Source organism: Oxyura jamaicensis, chromosome 5 (genome assembly GCF_011077185.1).
Source record: "Oxyura jamaicensis isolate SHBP4307 breed ruddy duck chromosome 5, BPBGC_Ojam_1.0, whole genome shotgun sequence".
In the NCBI taxonomy this organism is placed as follows: Eukaryota; Metazoa; Chordata; class Aves; order Anseriformes; family Anatidae; genus Oxyura; species Oxyura jamaicensis.
The window spans coordinates 37,940,828-37,964,389 of record NC_048897.1 but is presented as its reverse complement, the minus strand read 5'-3'; the positions used below and the strand labels follow the sequence as shown (position 1 = coordinate 37,964,389).

General features: G+C 39.8%; 2 protein-coding genes across 8 annotated transcripts in view; one reads left to right on the top strand and one right to left on the bottom strand.

Moving 5' to 3' along the window:
- The window catches only part of DGLUCY (D-glutamate cyclase), a 41,962-nt gene extending 21,741 nt beyond the window's left edge, over positions 1 to 20,221 (bottom strand). Inside the window, exons 1-6 of one of the 7 annotated variants that reach the window (XM_035328073.1) lie at positions 20,164 to 20,221; positions 18,541 to 18,598; positions 10,161 to 10,252; positions 3,785 to 3,896; positions 1,002 to 1,155; positions 92 to 290 (exon numbers count right to left, since the gene is read on the bottom strand). In XM_035328073.1, coding sequence (XP_035183964.1) covers positions 92 to 290; positions 1,002 to 1,155; positions 3,785 to 3,887 — 456 coding nt within the window. In that variant the 5' untranslated portion in view covers positions 3,888 to 3,896; positions 10,161 to 10,252; positions 18,541 to 18,598; positions 20,164 to 20,221. Of the gene's footprint in view, positions 1 to 91; positions 291 to 1,001; positions 1,156 to 3,784; positions 3,897 to 5,995; positions 6,111 to 6,763; positions 6,848 to 10,160; positions 10,253 to 18,540; positions 18,599 to 19,578; positions 19,828 to 20,163 lie in introns of those variants that run through there. The other 6 variants (XM_035328076.1, XM_035328074.1, XM_035328071.1 and 3 more) reach the window with 6 other exon arrangements.
- Positions 20,222 to 20,865: 644 nt separating this feature from the next.
- The window catches only part of RPS6KA5 (ribosomal protein S6 kinase A5), an 85,634-nt gene continuing 82,937 nt past the window's right edge, over positions 20,866 to 23,562 (top strand). The window contains exon 1 of the mRNA XM_035327269.1: positions 20,866 to 21,221. Coding sequence (XP_035183160.1) covers positions 21,149 to 21,221 — 73 coding nt within the window. The 5' untranslated portion in view covers positions 20,866 to 21,148. The remainder of the gene's footprint in view (positions 21,222 to 23,562) is intronic.

Below are 23,562 nucleotides of genomic sequence, written 5' to 3'. Positions count from 1 at the left end.
TCTGATTTTGCATAATAGGTATATGGATGTAAGATGAATATGGACAAATATGGAAACAGGTACAGCAAAGACTATATGTGTATTTACTTACCTTATACATGCTTACATTACATTCTTGTTCAACATTTCTTACAGGAATGTCAGCATTCTGGATTGCTTTTTCAAAAGAAAAGCTGCAGCCTAAATAGAAAGTCACCATGTCCTTAAGTTGTTCAGAGTATTCCTTTAGACTTTTTACAGATCTAGTGAAGGCTCCATGCTCATACACTCTGTACTGTGGGCAGTCAGTTCTAGTGAAATAAGAAGTTAACACAGCTTTATCATGTTTTTGAAAACAAGGCACATGACAAGAATGATCTAAATTTGCTTTAACCTACTATCAAACCACAAGATACAGCCTACTTTGTCCATTTTGTTTCATTCTGAGTAACAATGAAAAAACACAGACAAAAACAAACACTTTATTCTACACATAAACAGCATTCTACACAGCAAACAGAAGTTAGAGTATCTTTGTATTTTTCATTGTATTTTTCAGGTTTTACAGGTAAATGTCCATTACAAGTATCTTTCCTCAAGGATTCCAAAATCAGGGAGCTGTTTTAAGTTTCAGTATTTGCTAGAGAAGCACATCTTTTAAATTTCAGAGACCCTTAAAAATATAATGTGGTCACCATGCCTGTGTTACTACTAAACATACGTAAATTAATTCTGCTCAGACTGCAAAATTTTTAGAAATTACACAGAAATTCACTTTTACCTTAGAGAAATACTTGCATTGTTGATAATAATGATAATAAGTTTCTCCAGAACTAGATGATCAGGCTGATTCTACTCCTTTAAACTCATGCATAGTTTTCATTCAAATGTATAACTCCAAGAAAATAAACTTGTTCAAAATGTACAACAGTGGAAGCAGGTTATTCCCTGAAACACTGATTTCTCCTAACCACCATCAGCACCCACTGCGGAATTTTGAGAAGCAGTCAGCCCGTACTTACCTGATATCAGAATCACTACTCAGAGAAGGACATTTCCAGTCACCTGGTTTGCTTCTGTACAGCAATGGCAGAGGTCCATTGTTTGCGTGACAGAACTTCTCAAAGTCATCAGCCAGGGACTTGTGCAAAATCACAATGTTAGCTTGTTTATAGCCTGGAATTGTGGAAGGTAGGAATGACTGCTTATTAATTCAGCTCCTTGTTTATGAAACGAACTTTTCTGTATAGCTTTCTGTAAATGTTCTATAAAATTACCTGACGGGAAATTTTATTTCAAAACTCTGTAATTAAATTACAGATATTTTAAAACTATTTTTAAAATTTTAGCCAGATGTACTCTGCATGTGAAATAGTTCACAGCTAAAGTAGTTAGTAGACATGGAGAGTGCTAGATTATAAAGAATGAATAATTACTTTCCTAAACATTTCTATGAATTTATATATAAACAGCATTTATTCTATAACCTGAGAAATTAGTATTCTATCGGAAAATGTTTTACTTGTGCAAATGTCAGCACAGACAAAAAAAAAAAAAGCAGGGGGCAGGACGACTAATACATGTAATGCCAAGTTAGAAATCACAGCCACTTTAACAGAAAAATGCTCTTATTTTGTCCTCATGTAGCCCATTCCTTAGAGTTTCCTGACTATAGAATTTTACTTTGGGCTGCAATTTAATAGACAAATTACAGCTCAGAAATAATCTCTTGCTTACCACACTGAATCTCAGACATTTCTACTATTTCTAATTTAAAAGAACAAAACAAAAAGAACTGTTACACTCTCTTCACTCAGAATCAACTTAAGCCCTTATTGACTGCTACCACGAAACAGGTTCTAAAGACATTAATATTTGTGCAGTGTGTATCAATTTGTCTTGAAATCTTATTAAATACTGTGCCAGATATCAGACAGGCAAATAAGAGGCTGTGTAAAAGCTCCCACTTTCCTAAAGACTATGGTAGTCTGAACTTGTGATTCTGTAGTAGTCATCCAAGAAGCAATCATTCAGTTGAAATCAATGATTTTATTTAAAAGGCTGTAGAAACCGGCCAAATTTTACTTTTGACCAAAGCTAAACAAGAAACCAAAGATAAAGCTATTCCCGATGGAAAAAATGTAAAGCAAAGGCTTAAACTGAGGTAAGCATGCATTTGCATACTGAATGTGCCCACAAACTGCTCTTTTGGGACCAGTCAGCACAAAAATGCAGTTTATTACTAACAAAAGTTACTAAATACAGAAATAGCTTCTTGCTAAATACAGAAATTCATTTTTGTTAAATAAACATACTAAATTTACCACTGAATAAAATATTACATTGAGTTACCCTTTAGCCTCATTCCCTGCTGCCCATGTGAAATCCACAGGCACTTTCTACTTTGCTGCTGATATTCAGATTTTTAACCTTACGGTTTTAGTCAGTGCATTCAACTTGGACAACACTGAATTTAAAATACAAGTCACAGCTGACAGACTGAATCTGTAGGCGACTTCCAGGCATACTGTAAACTCAGGAAGCTTCAGTAGTAACTCTTAGACAACTTTATTGCTACTCCTGATAACTATCCTTACTTTCTTTACAGATGATAATTTTTTTCCCCTTTCCCGTATCAGCTTAAGTGTATATTTGCATGATGTATCCAATATTAGGAACGTATTCTTGAGCGGTGTTAATGAAGCTCGAAATGCTGATCGACTATGGCAGAGTTCAACAAGCTCATATCCAAATTCAGGGCAGTTCTGAAAGAGTTTTTAATGTATTTGCTGAATGACAATGAAGGCAATAAGAAATAGTTATTTCAGTAGTATGTCTGAATTTGTTTTGGAAGTAAGCAATATTTTTTTCAAATGTAAAAACTAATATATTCAAAATCACTGCAGTAACACATAAACATAAAAATGCAGTTCGGGCAAACTGTAGATTATTAACATTAAAACATGTTTTCCATTAGTATTTTTCAGCTTACATACTGATAGAAAAGAAAACCAGTATTTCAAGACTCATTATGATTCTAAAGTATGAGCCTTGATGTTCTTATATTAATGTTAGTACAAACAGCTTTGCTCATTAGCTACTCGCCACAGTATTTTTCATTACGTTAAGTTGCATTTCAAAGTTGATCAGAACAACTACACAGGAATCTACTTCTGTAAAAGTCAAGCTACGAGAGAAGACAAAGATCAATTCTCCAGAATGCATTCAGTTGTCTCAGTATAAACCTATTCTTTCCCTCTCCATATAATTCCCAATCTTCCTGACTAAGTAATTTCCAACTTCTGCAACAAACAAAGCAAGAAACTGCTTTTGTGACTGTACTTCTCTAATTCTTCCCCAGTGTGTATCCTATGCACTAAGTAAAGCAAGGTCTCTGTGAAGAATACCATGTGTGATCCTATAAATGTGATGATAGTGTGTGTAAGGAAAGCCAGATTTTGGTAAAGATTTTTCAAACATTTTCTGCAACCATAATTTATCACTGACATAACTGGGAGCTGGAGGATACACGGCAGTTTTGAAAACAAAGTCCATGTAATTTACACAGGTAAGATGATTTCTCTGATGTAGCTTTATGATTTAAGAACCCAGTGTCAGGTGCTTACAACGTGACTTCAGAAACACCCAAGTGAGTTAAGAATTTAAGTCAACTTGACGTGTTCTTCTGCTTTACTTCAGCTCTTTTGATAGTCCTAAACTCGTTTATAAACAAAGAAAGAAAAAAGAACATAGTTATGAAACTAAAATGGAGTCATTTTCACTTAGAGCTGTTAGGTTTCCTTACCTTCTGCCATTCCAGAAGTATTACTGATACTGAGTCTGTTGCAACGAATCATTCTTCTTAGTACATGCGGAAGGAGAGATTTCAAGCCTCCTGTCAAGAGCATCCTTTCAGCCTTAACAGAAAGATGTTATAATAATAAATTTTAAACAGATACATCTCTCTCTCCTTTCTCTCTCTCTCCTTCCTTTCTTTCAATTGCTGGAGAACTTCATTTAAGTTTCTTCCTCATGCCCCACAAAAGTTGTTATCACTGGGAAATCCTTAATTATAACCCAAAATGCAAATCAAAGTCAAAGGGCTACTTCATTTACATTTTCTGATTAAACACAAACTGAATCTTTAGATAAATCAACCGGAGATGTGCATTTTAACATTCTGGATAAAATGCAATGCTTTGCTGGCCTGTAATATAAGAAACAGACTTCTTTTTCCCTGTTAAGTATTCATTTCCTAGAGTACTCATCTTTCCAAAATTTGCTATAACTTTTAAATTGCAAAACCCTAAATGGATTAATCTACCAAGCTACCATCTGTAGTATCATGTCTGTTGAAAATGCTTTCAGACAATTAGCAATATAACCTCGTGGTAAAAGTAGCTAGATTCAGAAAATGTCATTTTGATACATTTCAGTTATATCATACTTTTCAACTACTCATAATGTAGAAATGAATACTCCTGTGGCTATTCTTTCACTGGGAAAACAGACATATAGAAGTTTAAGTCACTATTTATACAATCTGGAGTAGAAATAGAGGTAAGTACTCTAATTACAGTCAGTATTTGTCTCTTTTTACATCTCTTGAAGACTGAACATCTTTTTTCTACAGTCTAATCAAAGTCAACAGAAAGTTTTTCCCTGAACCTAAACTATCTAGAAGTAAAAAGGGTTTGTTATACAACTGCTAGGACTAAATAAAATATAGTTCAGGGTAAAATAATAATTTGGCTCCTTATGATTTTAACCTTGGTCACTTTTCATGGTCCAATTCAGAGATAACATATTTATCTAATCGTAAGTTCATTCTAAGTAAATAAACTGAACCTGATTCTAAGCAACCAAATTACCAACCTGCAAGTTTTTCTTTAATTCAGAAGAAGCCATTCTTGATGTCAATTGTAAGAAGTAATGAACATGATAAAAACTGTGCTGCTTTTTTAAAAGACGCCAATCAATTAATGTACAATGAGATGTTACAACCTTCTGGCAAAAGTTAACCTTTCTGTTAAAAATCAAAGTTTTCTGTTAAAGTTTTCTGTTAAACTCAAAGTAAGAGCAGTATTATGTTTTGACTGAAATTATACTCTTATCAGAGGTTGTCTGTCCAAAATGTTTCCCAAAGATTGCAGAATTCTGAGTGGTTAAGTTGGGTGCACTGAAATTTAGAGTAAGCTCTGTATCTGGTCTTTGAAGCCTTTAATCCTTAATTCTAAAATGATTACATAACATTGCAAGCCAAAATAAATCATCTTGCACGTTTTTTTTTCTGAACTCTAGCTTACGACTTTCCAACTCATCTCATCTTTTCTGCTTTTATATGACAGTCTATATGCTGCACAAAAAATAGTCTTCATTACAGAATTGTGAACAATTTCAAGCACATGCTTTAAAGATAACAAGAAATTGGATTGAGAAATGTGGCTAAACTCTAATCCAGGCCTATATGAGACAATTTAAGAAACATTATTTTTACTGCAAAGAGAATTTCTAGCACCACTCTGGAACAATTCATTCAACCACATGTATTCATATGATTCTTTCAAATTGTTTTTCTTCGTTTCTGAGTATCTTTGAAATCATCTGATGGCCTTAAGAAGTACTAGCTTACTTGGATTTGAGAGACAATCTGAAATTCAGGAATTTAGTTTGGAATGAAAGCTATCTTCAGCCAGGTACTTTGTCACAAATGCCAAAGAATGATGTTGGGCAAGCCTGATTTTCAATGCATAGAGTGTATGTCCAGTAGAGGAAATGGAAGCACTTATGCAACTTTATTAGCAACATTTAGGCCTTTAAAAGTTTTAGGTTCGTATGAGAACAAGTGCCAAGCAAGCTCTAGGACGGCGATTATCATTAGTGCCAAAATGCTGTCTCTTAAGTACCTTACAGAAACATTTAGGATTGTAGTCTCAATTTGTGGACACTGCCCCTAGCTGCAAAGCAAGATACACTGTTGATTAATTTGTTAGGAAGTGAATAATTTAAACATTACCTTTGTATAAAAGTAGGATGACTCATCTCTTTCAGATGAGAGACAAAACACGTCTTATAACCACTTGTTATCACTGAAGTTCCTGTGGAGATTTTCTAAAACTCTCAGGAACATTCTATAGGATAAAATTCTGAGTTACAACTTTAGATCACTGTATTTGCTATACAATGTCAGTAATAATTATGTTGGTGTTTTTCTAGTCACTAAATTTGGACAGTCAATAAAAACTCTCAGATGCTTATAACAAAAAAAGTAGCTTTTGCTATTTGACTTCCTCAAGAATGGCTTATTTCTACACAGTATGTTGTTTCCCTATGCTAGGGGGCACCCTTAAGTTTAGATTCCCCAACCATCTCCAGGACATCCTGGAAAATAGAGCCATGGCTTGTTTGGGATGACAGGGCAAAAGTACCACAATAACTCAGGTCTTACAACATCTTCTCCACCTTGACCCATCAGAATGCCTCATGAAGTGCATGGACTGGCTTCACAAAAGCCCTCTATCTAAATGGTCTGGTACAGCTGTTAATCAGTAGTCAAGATCCGTTCCCTGGCCTGTTTTTTTTCAACTCCTTTTATTTTGTTTTAAGATTGTTTCAGATAACAGTATCAGTTATCTCATAGGAATATGCTGGATCATTATATGGGTAAGACAGGGTGTAGGATAAGTGCTAAAAAATCCTTAAGAGAAGATGCTGACAGGGCCTGTGAAATAGCCGTACATTTTGCAGATATTTAAATAAGAGTATATTCATAATTATTCATTACCTGGGAAAATGGGAAGATGTCATTTAAGTGTCAGAAAGATTCCACTTTTAGATGCAGTGGGTGTGTCCATACTGCTGTGCTAAACTGCGTCAGATAAAAATGAAAAAATCGATAACAGCGCAAAAGGATTAATATATCCTTCAGAAGTGTCAGTGTGACTGTTTTGCTGTTACAAGTGTCAAGCAAATTCATGAAATAAAATTAAAAACATAGTATTTCTGCAATTTAAAAAATGGATCACCTGTGAGTAAACAGCCTGTAAAATGTGGTGCTGCTAAGAGCAACAAACAAGTCAACTTGAAGACTGGAAAGCAGTTAATACCAGTCTCTAACGTTATAGGTCTGGTTTTCCAGTGGTGTTAGTACACATAAGAATATGGTTTAATGCAGTGATTTTTTTCAAGTGTAATCTAGAGACTTGCTTCAATGTAGCCCAAAGTATTGCTTTTTTGTAATATATTCTTGCATTTTTATGTAACTTTTATCTTATTTTCAATTTAAAGTTTAATAATAAGAATAGTTGGTGGCATGCACAGGTTCACTGGCCAAAAAAAGTGCAGAAGTCACTAGTTAACACTGTTGGGCAGGTATTTTTCCAGATACTGTCATGCAGGTAATTTACCCGAAGCTACTGCTGTGCTCACAGGAACAGCAGGGTAACTTGAAACATGAGCCAGCCCACAGGCTGCCTTTACTGATACATAATGGAAAGTAATCTAAACTAATTGTAACCTATGAAAACCCTTTGTGTACTATGCTTTGCCCTAGTATGAATATAGTTACAGAGGTTTGTTAATGTAAACAGGGCTTAGAAAGACCTGCTGCTTAATTATCAAGCTGATTTGAAATTCTGCCAAATGACTTCTGTGAGAAGTACAAACTTCTTTGAAAATTCACTTCACCTCATTTTCCAAACAGGTCTCATAGTTATGCTTTATTTGAAGAATCCATTAATGATCTTTTTTGTCCCCATCTGCTTTGAATCATCTGAAAGCACAGAAGTGCTTTGTGTACCACTCCAAAGAGGAAGTGCTTTATATGTTTTCAGATAGTGGTTCATCTAGCAAACTAAGGTTGAACTCTACATTTGAAATACAGGGCATTTGGCTTTGAAATTTAGAAACCTTTAGATAAGGGTCATAAATAGATATCTAAGTTAGTTTCCATTAGTGTTCTCTGCTGCCTAAAGCACTTTGTTTATACTTGAGATCCCGCAGATTGCGTCAGGATAAAAAACTGGTAAGAGAACCAATGCATCTTTGATGCAATCTTGTTTACTTGAGGGGAAAAAAAAAAAAAAAAAAAAAAGACACGCAATGTTTAGTTTTTCCCAGTATAATATGAACAAGAAACAGAAAGCGATGACCAGTTGCAAAGCAGCCATTTCAGACAGCACTCCATGTTAGTCTGATGCATCTTGTACAGCACCCTTCCCCTTAACTTCCACCACTACGTTTATATTATTTTACACCCAGCTTCTGCTCTGGGACAATGTTGTTTCTGAAGTGTAGTTCTTTAGAGACTAGAGAATAGTTCAAGCCCTGCCCTTGCACAGATACAATCTATCCAAGATTTGGGTTGTTTAGGCTTATATATCCTCCTCAAAGGTGGGAGGCCTCATGGCCTCGTGTATCCTTCCAATCCCTTGGATCATATCCTAGTTCCTGCATACTTCCTCCATCGTGCTACATAAACATATGACCAACAGGCTTTGGAACAGCCACCTCATTTATACACACCTTTAGCAAGATAAAATACACATGTAAGAAAAGACAAGGGCCTCTATCAAGATTAAAAATACTGCTGTCATACCTTTTGACTTTGCTGACAGGAATACTTAACCAGCTGCAGGAGGAAGAGACAGAAAATGATCTACCATAGGTTGTTTTAGTTTAAGATGACACAAACTGCTTATTCAAGGAATTGGAAAAAACAAAAACAAACAACAACAACAAAAAATCACAAAACCATACATAACCATCAGGCTGGCATGTAAATACAGTCTCACAATCTACCCTGTGGTACCAAAAAGGCTTAAAATTGCTGTACAATTCTCTGGGCTGAGTCAAGTCACCATTTTTTTTTTTTTACCTGGGCCTCTTCAAGCACTGAGGCAGCTTGAGGATGCAGGAGGGCCTTGCTTACTGGCCATCAGTGCCAGATTTTTCCCCCTGCTTTTCTCCTAACCAGTGGAATGCTGCATGTTGGGACCAAGGCGATGAGCATTGGCTGGATAAAAATTCTTGTAGCGAGGAAAATTTTTCTTTCCAACCTTACTCATGTGGAAGGAAAGTGGAAGTCCATAGGACAAAGTACAATGACTTGTACTGCTTTGTTTGCAAAGCAGCAGTCATAGGTGCTTATCTTGATAGCCAAGTATGTCACCACCCAGGTTACACCCAGTCATGTCATGCACGATCACAGCACTGACGGGGTGCCTGTTCCTCCCAAGGAATTCCATCCAGATGTAAGCAGATGAGTGATGTTCTGATCCCTACACACCCTACAAATAGTACCATGCTCCCAAAGAACACTGCTATGCTCCTGCTGTACAGGTTATTCACGTTACCCCCAGGACTATGTCATTTCACGGATGTCTACCAGCAGCTGTGAAGTCATTGTATCCACAGCTCTTCACCAAGCAGAGACATTTACATTCTACCTGCAAGAGCTCAGGGCCTGACTGGCAAATGCAATTCATACTTATTTGGTAGACTGCATCAGAAAGCCCAGAAATCATCAGTGTTCATCATCCTTCAATTTGTGAACAAGAACTTGCAGGATTACTGAATAACACAACTAAAACTCCTTGTGGTGGGACCCAAACGAAGATCTATACCTCATCCATAGCTTTTTCCCCCCTAACTATACAGAGACAATATGAGATTCAATGTCAAGTGAACCTTAGAGGACCTCTGCCTTGCAATAACACGGGGGATAGAAAACCTGAAGGATGTGGCAACTCAGGCAAACAAATGAGAGTGTTAGTACCCTGACCTGATTGCCCAATTATCTGTAGAAGTCCGGAAATAACTTGTTTTATAGTTAAATGGCAACCACGGTGATCATGGGAAGAGATATTCTGTAAGTGGTGTGTTGGTGCTGCAGAGCAGGCATAAGAAACTTCATCAATGCCTCCAGTTGTCCTCTCCATTTCTGAACTCAGAGCAATCATTCAAGACCTGCATATGATGTAATCCTCCCACTAGGCAACTGTCCTCATCCACCAGAATCACCTTTGATTAAATAGAGACTGGGTTCCCCTATGGCTGCAAAGGTGGGTACTGTTTAGAAGAAAGATGGTTTTGAACTGAAGCATTGTGCCCTGAAAAGGAAATCTCCCATTATGTAATACTTTTAATGTGAGGGGAAGGATACAGGTCCTTATTAAACCATCCTGGTCAGCTTCACCCCGCAGTATGCGGGTGGTCCTGATGCAGTCAGTCTATCATGAGGATTCAGAGGATCATCATTGGTGGCAACAGCACCCTAGTTATGCAGTAAGTGCACAGAAAAAGTTAAGGAGCTCTGTTAGGCTTGGGTCCTAATGCAGGCCATGCTAGCATAGCTATGCACAGCACAGAGGAGTCAGAGCATGTTCTGAATCTAAACTGGTCTTACTCATTAGTCATGAAATGGTAACATGGCACTTTGCGTCATGCCAGTAGAGAATAAATTAAAGAAAAATATGGGACTTGCAAGAGCAATGTTTTATGCTGCCATTTTGGTTTGTGCTGGTTCTGCTGGCAGAAATGTATAATCGTTCCTAGTATATCAATGAACATTCATTTAAGGTGGAGAAACTGGAAGGTTCAGAGTAATGGTAGAGAGAGAACTTCTCATGTAAGTTTCCATTTACAGACTACATCAGGTATCTGATGACTAACTGCTGTCACTCTTAGATATTCAGCGTTTTATACAATAAACTATGGTATTCAATGCGGTTACAATAAATGGAGTGAGCATCTCAAACTGCTAGCTTCACGTGCAGTTTCAGTAGAAGCTCAAGCATTTTGAAAAAATACAGGCTTCAACTTTTTAGCCCATACAATTAATCCTCAACTTCTACTGCTTTCCCTATGAGGAAACGGTAAGTTGAATAAGACCTGCAGGCCTGTCACCCTCACACCTTTTGTCACCACAGAATTGTATTTTTAAAATGCAGCATCGGTGCTAAAGAGATGATTCATAATGCTGCAGCATCGGTTAGCTGGTTTTAAAGAGATGTTAATGTCATCATTTGATTTTCATTACTACACAATAAGAAGCTAAGGGCTGTAAATGCCTTATGCGTCAATAGTCTGATTTTATATTTTTAAAAGACCTGAACTACAGAGGATTTACTTCGGTATGCTCTAGTTCCAGAATTCAATTTTTTAATGGAGACTTGAGCTGATATTTTGTATAGAGGCAGCAGAGAACAAAATGTAAGCTATTACTATTTTTTGATTATTTATTTATTTTGGGCTTTGTTCCTAGATATGGCTAAGGTTATGTGCACAAACCCTTGTCTCTGATCTTGCAATGTAAGGACTCAAACCTCTACTACTTCTGTGAATATAAGTAAAAGAGAAAAGCAGTCCTGTTCAGTTCAAGGACAGATGAAGTGCTTAGACATTTGCTGTATTGTACTTCCTCTGTGTAAGTGTTTGCAAAGAAGCTATGTACTATACACAGATCTGAATAAAGAATGATCTGACAGGAGAGTAAAATTAATTTAAGGTAAAGACAGAAGAAGATACGAGCAATATACATACTTTTTATAACTACATGTATATGAATCAAGATAACATCCTTGATAAAAAGCAAGTTACAATTACTATTGCTGAACCATACAGCTACTATATATATACAGACACATTTGACATAGAAAAGATAGTTTACCAAAAGAATATAAAAGAATATGAAACCAGATATAAAAATTAAGAAATCTGTTGCATCCTAATCAAACAATATACACGCTTTTTCTTCTCATTTACTGGAAATTTTAAAAACTAAGCATTCTGAGTAGGTCCAGCTTCAGTTTGGAAAATATTACCCAATATTTTCCACTCCTATTGAAGAAGGAAACTATTACAATCTGTACTTGGTTTCCAACTCTGGACAAAAAAAAGTGTCTATGCATATATATATATATCTACGCATATATATATGTGCACTCATTCCATGGTTGATCACATAGAGAGAACTGTTCTCAATTAGAGAGAGTTATTTCAATGGTTATCTTAAAGCTCAAGATGTGTATGTGACTTTTCTATGGCTACTAAGTATACAAAAGAAAGTATGCAAAACAAAGTGCATTAAACAAGCATTGTTTAGGATACAATCTATGCATATTAAAAATAGTTAAAAGTATTAACAGAAATGCATCTAAATTCAGTCACCTTGGGCTCATGAGTTGTGCAGAAGTCACACATCTCAAATGTATTTCCTAAAAATAAACTCTGAAGTAGAGGATGCTGTGTTTAGAGATAGACAATTTTGTTCCTAATAGACATGCTTTTTTATGGAGAATCAATATCTGACCTTATATAGAAATTATCAGTTTCAATGAAAAAGTGAGTTTTTCCAGTTTTCAGTTGTGGTATTCATCATATTACATTAATGAGAAATTTAGGGAAATATTTCACAAATATATATATATATATATATGTTACATATATATATATATATATATATATTTTCTGGGTCTGTATATTGCTCAGCACAAAGGAGTGCCAATCTATAGCCAGGGCTCTTCAGCATCACTGCAGCGTGATGCAATCTCTTACCTGCACCGAACACTTGTCCTGTGACTACAACCATAAGATATGTTTTCAATTCTAGATTGAAACTTCTGCTGAAATAACCTCTGACATATAATACTGCATATAAAATAAGATTGTGAATTAATTCTTTAGATCTTTTTAAAATAAATCAGAATAAATTGCTGGCTTCTTTGTAGCAGTTTATGAATACTATAGGTAACCTGAATGCTAGGATATTTATTGCATGAATATGTGGATTTAATATCTAAATGCATGTCAAATAACCAGGAAAGACAAGAGATAAGCTGCTCTCAAGTAAATAGCTAAAGATTTGCAATTACCATTCTGTGAACAGGTAATAGTAAGACAGTAAGACTTTAAATGTTTTGGTTTTATTGTTATTCTAGACAGGGCTATGTTTTCATAAGGTTGCATGATTTCTCGATTTGTCCCTTCTAAGGATCTCAACAGGAACAAAGTTTACAAAACTATAGAACAACCAAACAGGACCAAAATAGATTGCTGTAGCCCAAAGCTTCATCTCTAAGAGGATGCACTGTGAAGCTTCAACCCAGAGAGGTAAAAGCATTAATAGGAAGCAACCAGTGATAATGTGCATAATCACCTGCAACTATGACAATACCATCCTTGAATATGAAATTGAAGACAAATGTTATTGCTACTGTAGCAGAGGCAGGGAGTGGGGGGAGCAGGCTGCTCTCTTGGGGTTGTGTGGGTGGGGCAAGAATTCATTTGCTCCTGCAGAGAAAGAGAGGCACTGTTGACTTTGAGAAGGTATGATTGCTTTTTCTTGGGATATCTGAAGCCAGAGAGGGTACATAACGGGCTACAGAAAGCATGATACTGATCTGTCTTGAAACACAAGGTTAAATAAAGGATAACTGTCATAAGGGAGGGACTCATAATTTTTGCAGAGATTGCCTTCATCCCCTACTATAATCAAAGAACAGCGTTCCTGGACTGCAGTGAACATTGTGGATTCATGTCCCATCCCATGAGAACTGTAATTGTTGCTCTAGTGCTTGCTAAAGCAATCCAAAAGCTTTTTTCCTTTTCTTTCTTTGCCTGCTAGTGTGTGTGTCTAATGCACGAAGCAAACAAATACTTCACACTTGTCCACTGTCTTTCATCACATAGTTTTCTAAAGAGAAATACTGTCACATAGGGGAACAGTTTTACTGATTTTTAATCTAAAGAGTTAGGAAAATAATGTAAAGCTTCTAACAACATCTCACTACCACCCAAAACCAAATGCTTTCGTGGAAAGACATCGTAAGGCCACATTGCAAATGTATGCTACTCAGAGAACGTGTGGTTAAGTTAAAGCGATACCCTAACTTCATGGTTTATTGCAAAGAATGCTGAGAATCTATGGGGCTCACCTCATTTGACTTCACGTTTTGAGGATGCAAACATCCACTGCATCTCACTACAGCTGTAGAAAGGCAACATTGAGTCCAATGAGAAGCAAATCACTTACTACTGAGTTTCTGTAATTATACGCTTGGATTTCATGTAATAAAATGTGGCTGAATAGGAATGTGTTCCTTTGAAATTGTAGAGAGACCTGGTATTAGTGTAAATCTTCATTAAATACAAGAAAATGCTGGGGGGAAGGGGGGGTGTAGAGGGCTGACAAAGCTCGGAGTTATTGGAGTTATTTACAATGTCAACAATCTATATTGCTGTAATGTTTCCTATCAATACATTAGCAGACAGTCACAACACAAAAGTAGTTTTGAATGTGACATGTTGTAAAGAAGAGGATGCCAAACCTTACTCTTAGACAGACTTTGTAAATGACAGCCAAAGGAAAATTGTTTAAAGAGACATTTCTGTGCACAAAAGGCTAACGCTCTGGAGAAAATGCAAGTCTGTATAAAATGCCTTCTGACCAACGGGAATTCTGATATCCTCTCAGAAGACTGTCACAGCCAAACAGCTTACATCAGAAAAGAGGTGTATTGAAACTGCCAGTTCTAGCATCTAAATAACCTATGTTTCCCTGTAAGCCCTTTACCTGAGAAAAGTACAAGAAGTACAGCCGTGCATGGATTATTGAAATCTTAAAGAACTTTTGGTGCCTGATACATATCCCATGCTTACTGCAAATATTGTACTGGGCAATGTGAGACAGGGAGACTTGTGCTTCACACTCTAGGTTTGAATATCAAAAGAGTGGCAGATCCAACAGAAAAGACTGCATAGCCTGGATGAGATAAGAATTCTTCACTCTCTCCCTTTTTTAAAACTAAATAATTTTGGGTCATCAGACTGAACTAGTAAGCAGCAAACTCAAATCAAACGCATGGATGTCTTTCTTCATACACTGCATACTTAAGCTGTAGAAGTTTCTTGCTGTGGTGTTGTGACACCACATAGCTGCTACTGGACAGCACGGGAGAAACTATGTTGAGCTTGGGCTGCATCCTATGTCTCAATAAATCAGTACAGCATCTCCTGCTTTTATAATCCATTTGAATATTATGTGATTGTTTAAAATGTTATCTTCTGCTATTTCAATTAATGGGACTACTTCATCTTTTTGACTTTAAAAGAGTAATTTCAAAATCAATAACCATTTAACTTTCGTCAAGGCAAAGGAAAAAAGCATACAGGAGTTTCTGCAATATTGTTGACTTTATTAATCTTCTTTTTGCTCCATAGTAATTTAACAGATGCAATATCTTTAAATATGACAGTAGAGAAAAATTGTGGAAATGAACTTAATGGTTTTCATTTATGCTTTTCAAAAACTGCCTCTCCACCTTCATTATGTGTCATTTTTTTCACTATCTCCATTTCTTGCCTTTAAGAACTACAACGCATACCTTTAAGCTCTGCTTGTTAATCATTTTTTTTCTCATGTTTTTGCTTCCTTCTTTGGGGGTGGAGAGCATATACATGGCTTCTGCAACTACCAGGATGTACTCACGGTCTCCATGCTGAGTTAAAAGTTTTAATTTCCTCATCTCTAGCTTTCAGATCATGTTGATTAGCTTCTCCTTTTTAAAGTCCCCTTCTCCAAAATTTAGAGACAATTTTCAAAATAATGAGAATTTACATATCAGTCTTCTGAAAAAGATTTTGAGCTCAATTACACTGCAGTCAGTATTACTCAGAGGTTTAACGATACCGTTATGTAGAACATCCCTCTCTGTTTTTTACAACAAATTTGAAAATAATTTCAAATTGTTGTGAGTGAGAGGGGATTAGGATCAAAAAACAATTATTCATGTTAACTTGAAATTCCATCTCTATCTTAGGCATTTAAGCAGATCAGTAATTGAAATAAAAACCTTACTTCTGTTTTACTAGATAGTACTGCTTCCTTTCTCTCTGAACGGTGTTCATTCATTTTCCTTTTCCTCATTAGAAAGCAAGTAATATAACAATAACAATATAAAATTGTTTCTCTTCTAGAGCCATGGAGATTTTTAACAATTAAACTTTTGAAAGTGCTGCTTTCAAAAGGAACAGTGTTGTACTGTAATCAAAGAAAAAATAAACGTTTAGTGGAGAAATGAATACTAACTGAAAGAGGACTTAAGTTTAATTACAGAAATAATTTTTCATGTAAAGATGTAACTCTAGAATCAGTGACACATCTTCATCACTTACATTCACTCTTTCAAGAAACGATCCACTTCCTGACAGAGCTGTACCACTTCCGTTAAAAGAATTATTAGGCATGGATGCTTAGCATAACTTCTCCTTTCATGGTATGACATTAAGCGGTTTTAGAGAGATAAAACTGTTGGCTGGAGCAGTTTCATACAAAAATGCTTAAAACAGCATATTTACCAACCCCATTTACTTTTTGACAATTATTGAGCAAAAAGGGTTCAAATGCAGATTAAAAAAAAAAAAAAAAAAAAAAAAAAAAAAAAAAGCTTAAATACAGATAATATACGTAAGCTAGAAATTAGTACCTTTACTGCATTAAGATTTTACCCAAAGGCTGTTTCATGTTTTGAATGTTTTTCCTGGGGAGTCCTTGATAAATTAATTTCTTGCTTTCCAAAATTGGATCCTCTTTTTCCCTTCCTAAGCAAATGTTCTCTGTGATTATGGGGAACACTTTGTATCATCCAGCTTTCCAGCAGCGACCATAAGAAAATGCTAGATGTCTTCAACCTTAGCACCATATGAACTACCTTTTTCATATGCAGCTCCTCTTCAGAGGGAAAGTAAATCAAGTATGTCAACAGCGTAAAGCAGTGACACCCTGGAAGTATGCAGCTACAGCACTCATTTTCTTCTTTCTTTCTCTCTCATTTCCTCTCAGAAATTTGTATATTGAGCATTTCAATTTCACCTCAGCTCTCAAACCACCTTGGCACACCAGTTCTTTTCAAACCAAAAAGGAAATGTGACACTTTTTCTTAAATGTTCAGCAATGTCCTTCCATGTGGGTATTTCCCACAACACTTTTTCCTGTCTCTCTTTGCAATTAGGAATGGCAAGTAAATCTACATATTTCTGAACAGTTGTGTTGTGGGGTAGGTAAGGGACATCTATCTTTAGAACTCTGTTACTCCATGTTCCCAAACTTGCAGCACATGCTCAGCTCAAACAGTGAACTGTTGGCTGATTGACCTGTCAGGCTGCTCTTATTGTACACGCGAGTATCAGCATGACTCGAAAATACCATGTACAAAATAGACATCTGCATTACAGAGGGAAAGTGGCTCCTCACTAACCAATAGTCTTTAATTTTTTATATTTCTTTTTGTTTTAACATTGGAGGGGTAATTTATTGAATGTTCAACCATGCCAAATAGTATTTTTTGTTCAGTGTCATTGCACACACCTAAATTATTTAGAATGCAAATAACATTTTCAGTCAGTTATACTGCACTCAGAGCTGCTCTTCCAAAAGCACAGTTTACATAGCAAGGGTGGTTTTACTTCTCCAAACCATAAAGCAATCTGTTGCAGATCACTCTGGGCTCCCTGTGGGTCTATAGTCCATGATTGTTTCTGTACTTTCACATGCCTTCTTTGGCTGCAGGCTCAAGCCAATTACCTCCCTCATCTGACTCTGTGACTCTCTCTGTTAGTCATTTAAATGGAACAAAGGCAGATTCGGAGTGCTTGCACACAACTATCCACACTCCTGACCGCTGGTGTGCTTTTGGGTGTGGTCAGGCCCCTGATTAGTACCCCTCTCAATGTCCTCGTAGAAACTGGGGGCCAGCATGGCTCAGTAACTGTTTACAATCTGTCTAAATCCGGGAGGCAGTATGGAAAAGGCCACCCTGTTTTGAAGAGTAAAGAATTTAGTTGTATGCCTGCAAATTATGCCATGTTATGTCATGTCACCTGCCCTGACACCTAGAGAACAAATCCTGCCCTGCTTTATTTACTGGTACAGATGTAGCCTGTATATTTCCAACTACCTGTAAATCCTACCTACCCTTAACAGTGACAAAACTCTGCCCTTTTACAAATGACCACAAGGCCGTGTGATAATGATTCAAATACAAAAGCGATGAAGTTAATGAAACCAGCCCGCTATGCCTGGACCACTCCACTGAAAGCAGGTCCACACTTAAATCAAGCACAGGACCGAGCTTTATTCCTCATTGCTCCTAAAAGTTTAGTTGAAATGAAATCTTCAACATGGTCTTGTACTGACGGAATAGAGAGGAGGTTTAGGATTTCAGTCCCTTTGTCATAATGTATGCCAAAAGGTGGGATTATTTCCAAGCATTCAGTAGGGCTGTTTTGGTTTTTCTGGGTATGACAAAAGAACCTTACTGCTAAAATATTTTAATGCTGGAGATAATGTTATGTAAAAATCTTATTTTTTTAAATGAAATAACCATATTGTTCCTTTACTTTTGACAAAGTGCAAGCAAATCAGAGGGTCTCTCAGTGACAACAATGAACTTTCAGCTCAGGCAATATGACTTTCTAAACCCAGCCACAGCTGGACTTAAATATAGACTAATCACTGTGTCTTGCTATACACATTGCCTGCAGATACCATAATGTATCACTAACCTTGGTTAGATTTTTTGGGGTTCTCACCTCATTCTTTATAGTTGTTAAATCCTTTAACCTGAAATTTAAAAGGAGAAAAGAGATTTCAGCCCGAGGCACATAAGCAGATAAAGTCTGTCAAGCTATGAACATCTGAAACCAAGACTATTTGCAACTGTTAGATTCATTGGCAGCTCCACTCACACTAAGTGCTAGTAAAGAACACAACGGAGTCAAGTTTCAGTTTCTCTCTTCTGAGGCTGCCAGGGACAGTTAGTCCAAAGCGCTGGCTAGCAGAGCCCCTGGATGACATTGTACTAGTCTCTTTAAGATCTAACATCTGGGATAAAGGATAACCAGAAGCTGTTGCTACTCATCCTGGAGAAGTAAAGCTGATGCTCCCACTAGGTGTGCAAAGGAGCCATGACTTATAAAGATGCAAAAATTTAACAATTATCTGTTTATTTTGTATTTTCATTATTTTCCCTTCTGTAAGGAAACTGCTAATGTAACATTTACTATCTCTGCAACTGAGATATTGCAATGTCACTTCTAACACCAAGTGACAGAAGTTAGTCATTTAGTGCTTTTTCAGTTTGAAAACGCCTTCTGTAATCAGACTTTCTATATTTTTAGTCTTGATAAAATACCGTCAGGACAGCAGTAACTGAATGGACAATTCCAGTTAAGTTAGGTGTGTACCACGAGCTACGGCCAGATACTGCAGCAGTACTCCTGCAGTGTTTTGTGGAGAACATCCTCAAAATGTTCTACCAGGAATACCATAAAATAAAACCCTTGGGTATTTTAACTTCTGAAAACAAACAAAACTAAACTAAACTTAAAACCAGACACGGTATTTAAGTAATACTATAGAGAAAGCTCTTATGAACTTTAGTTCAATCTCTCCTCAGGAAATGGTAGAAATGTGGATACATATGTACAAATACTCAAGTATTATATATGTATGTATGCAAATACACACAAAGAGATACACAGTACTGGGATGTGAATAAAGGCTGAGCCGAAGACATTTTATTTCACTGATGTCTGGCATACCAGAATCAGACTCTATGTGTGCACGCTGCTGCTGTGTATGACATGACACTCAAAAGAAGCAAGTTGGGAATTACAGTGGTAAGAACTGGAGAGAAATGTAATTTGTACAGTCTGACAGAGGATGGGGGGAGCTGCGGACAGCTTCGGGTGTAGCTGCCTGCTTCCCCATCGCAGCAGACCAAGAGGCTTCAGTGAGATCAAGAGGCCTGATATCACCCCAGACACATCTCCCTCTAAAATCATACAATTGTTAGGGCTGGAAAAGCCCTCCAAGATCACCTGCTCCAACCATCCCCCTACTACCAATGTCACCCACTGAGCCATGTCCCTAAGCTCTAGGTCCAACCTTTCCTTGCACACCCCCGGAGACGGTGCCTCCACCATCTCCCTGGGCAACCCGTCCCAGTGCTTGACTGCTCTTTCTGAGAAGAAATGTCTCCTCATTGCCAACCTGAACCTCCCCTGGCGCAACTCGAGACCATCCCCTCCGGCCCTACCACTAGACAAGAGGCCGACCCCGGCTCCCCCCAACCCCCCAGTTCCACGAGGGAGTCCCCACCCGGGGCAGCCCGGGGCCGTTTTTACCTTCCAGCACCTCCCACCTCCTGCGCACCCCGCGGCCCTCCCCAGCCCGCCGCCGACCCCGGGGGAAGGTCCCGGCGGCGCCCTGGAGCCGCCCGCCCCCATCTTGTGGGGCCGCCGAGCCGTGTCCCCCTCTCACAGCCCCCCCACCCGCCTCCATGGCAGCGGTATCGCCCGGCTGCCCCCCGCCGCCCCTGCCAGTGGGGAGGCCCGCGACTGCCCCCCCCCCCCCCCGCCCACCAGCCCGATGGAACAGGCCCGAGGGAGGGGCGGCACCACCCGCTCCCTGGGATGATTGACAGACCCTGTGGTCAATCGGCTCTTTCCTCTTGTCCCCTAGGCGACGCAGCGCCCGCCCTCAGAGGAGGGAGGGGGGAGCGGGAGAGGCGGGCGGGAATGTTTACAAACAAGATCAGGGAGTAGAGGGATTGGGGGGGAGCGGGGGGGCGGAGCCAACGATTGGCGCAGCCTCCGAGCCAATGAGAGAAGGCGCCGCTGGGCGGAAGGGCGGTGGGCGGTGCGCGGAGCCTCTCTACCCAATAGCCGCGGGGGACCGCGGGCGCGCCGACCAATGAGCGATCGGCGGGTAGGGAGGGGGCGCCGCGAGGAGCTGCTTCTGCTCGGCCCCTCGCTCCCCCCCCCCCCGCTTCCTTCGGCTCGGCTCGGCTCAGCTCGGCTCGGCTCGGCGCCGTGCCGTGCCGCGGGGCGGGGAGGGCGGCCGGAGCGAGGGGGAGGGGAGCCGCAAGGGCATGGGCCGGCCCTGAGGGCCGGGGGAGGGCAGCCTACGTGTGTGTGTGTATGTGTGTGTGTGTGTGTGTGAGAGTGAGCGTGTGTGTGAGTGCGTGTGTGAGCGCCTCCCCGGCCCCCGCTCCCCGCTCGTTGCCGGGTGTATTTCACCCAGCTCCTATGGCCCCGGCTCCCCGCCAAGTGAAAAAATAAATAAGAATAAAGCCAAATAATAATAAAAAAAACCTCCCGGGGCCGGACCATGGAGGGACCCTCGGGCCCGGCGGAGGACGGCGCCCGGCCGCTGCTCACCGTCAGGCACGAGCTGCGCAACGGTGAGTGGGGGGCGGGGGGGCGTGAAATGGCGGCCGGGGGCGCTGAGGGGAGCGGCGCCGGGCCGGGGGGGGGGGGGGGGGGGGGGGGGGGGCCGGCCCCCCCGCGCCCCGCCCGGGCCGGCCGGCGCCCCCCGGCCGGGGGGGGGGGGGGGGGGGGGGCGAGGAGGAGGAAGGGGCCGAGAGAGTTGTGTGGGACCGCGGAGGGAAGCTCCGGGGGGATAGAGGAAGGAGAGGGGGGAAGGAGCGCCGAGGGGGGGGGGCGCTTCGCCCTCCGGGCGTGTATCGGGTGCGAGCCCCTGCCCCGCTGCCCTGCGGTGTGGGTGCTGCTGCAGGGGGTAAGGGGCCGCGGATGAGGCTCCTGGGTATGTTCTGATAGTCCGTGGGACTTTCATGGTTCTGCCGGTGTGGGTGGGGGGCTGGTTATTGCGGTCCTAAATTCCGCAGCTTTCCGTGGCCGCTTTCTGTGACAGCTTTTCTCTGACCTGGGCGAAATGCCGGAATTGTAGGGCGAGGAGCGTGCCAGCCTGCAGCCCCCGGCTACCGGGCTCCTCAGCCCGTGGAGCCTGGTGTGCCTCCGTCCTTCCTCCGAGACCCTCTGGAGCCGCAGTCCGGCGTGTTTCCACACGTTGGACCTCTCAGAAATGCTGTGGGCTGCTGTGTTATGGAAGATCTTGCTATATTTTTAATGGGGACTTTGTGCTTCTCTGAAGTTTCCAGGCAACTTGACTGCTGCAGGAGATCTAGAACTTACTGTTAATTCAGAAGTGCATGTAACATGTAGTCAGGTTAGATATTCTTTCTGTTTACTAACAGTGGAGGTGCCGTGACCTTCATTCCTTTTCTCTCCCCTTCTCTTCCTCTTGTTTCCATTATTGAGTAAAAGTAACTGTAGGGTGATGTTCTTCTTAAAAGTTTGAGACAAGCACCCCCTGGGTTAACGTGGCTGACTTTCTTTACTGGGCCACTTGGGAATGCAGATGCTGTTGCTGAGGTTTTTTTTTGGTAATGCTCAGCTTTCAGTCACTCAGGTCTAGGGGCTCTGTAGATGTACCCCAGTGGAGCATAGCTATCACTGCAGCTTGGGAGGGGAAAAAAGGCTCTCTTCCTGATAGCTACGCAGAAACCAAAGAGGCAGTAGTTTCCTTCTTTCGAGAAGAATTTAAAAAAAATATACATGGTGGAATGCATATTTGTCTTGTTAGGTATTGCTAGATTTCAGTGTGGAGGAGAGAAACATGTAGGGGAAAGGACACGGCACACATTTACTCCATAGAAATCTAGACATAGCTAGCTAACTATTTTCTAGAAGTTGAGGCAGCACATATCCCTGCAGGGTAGCTGTGTAAAGATAGTCTGAAAATAAACATATTCACTGACACTAGACAAAGAGTTGTCTAACAGCTTAATACACGTATGCTTTGATCCTGATCTTTAAGCTTTATAGATTCAGGAAGTGCTGATACTTGATTTTATTTTACTTTTTTTAATTAATAATCTTGGGCTTGTGGGCCTCTTTTTAAGCTTCTGAAATTCCTTTAGTAGGATTCAGTCGCTTCTTCCCTCCTCATTTTCTTCTCCTTATTAAGTATTTAGAAAACTCTGCTTCTGAAAAATGCTTTCTAGCAATGGCTTGTCTATTTCTGGAACATTAGGGTGGAGGAGGGAGCTGCTCTGTCATGTACTCCTGGGAGACTCCTACTTCTGAAGGTGTCAATAGTGTCATCACTATGCAAGGCATATCAAGACATTGTCTCAGAACTTGTCTCTACACAATGCACGGAGATAGGATAATTGGAAGAGAAAAGTTGCCATCGGCTTTTTTTGTGTGTAGAAATAGGCAATTAGTAATCTCTAGGATACTTTGGATGCTTTTCTTACTCTTTTTTTTTTTTTTTTTTTTTTTTGTACTGGGTCTGGCTGTGTGGGTGCTTAGCTGCTGGCTGGGGTCAACCCATCCCAGTTTTAAGACATACAGCACGATTATTTTCACTTCATTTTGGGAAAGAGGGTGACGGTGTGCCTAACAGGAATTGTAGCCGTAGGATCCTTGTTGCTTTAAAATACTGAGGTTGTATGCCATGAATATTCTTTTAATGTGTGATTTGTTTAGATTCCAGAGTTCCCCTCCTCTGTGTGTTTTCTTTGATGTTGCTAGCTCTGTGACTAATTGAATGATTTACGGAGTTGCATATCGAAACTAGCTGTCAGTTGGCAGATGAAAAAGAGGTCAGTCCTCACAGCGCTTTGGAAGAATATACTATTGTGGTAGAAATAGTGGCTTCTTTGAGAAGGGAGTGTCTCATTTTCATGTTGTGGAAGTTACTGCTCGAACCTCTTGATA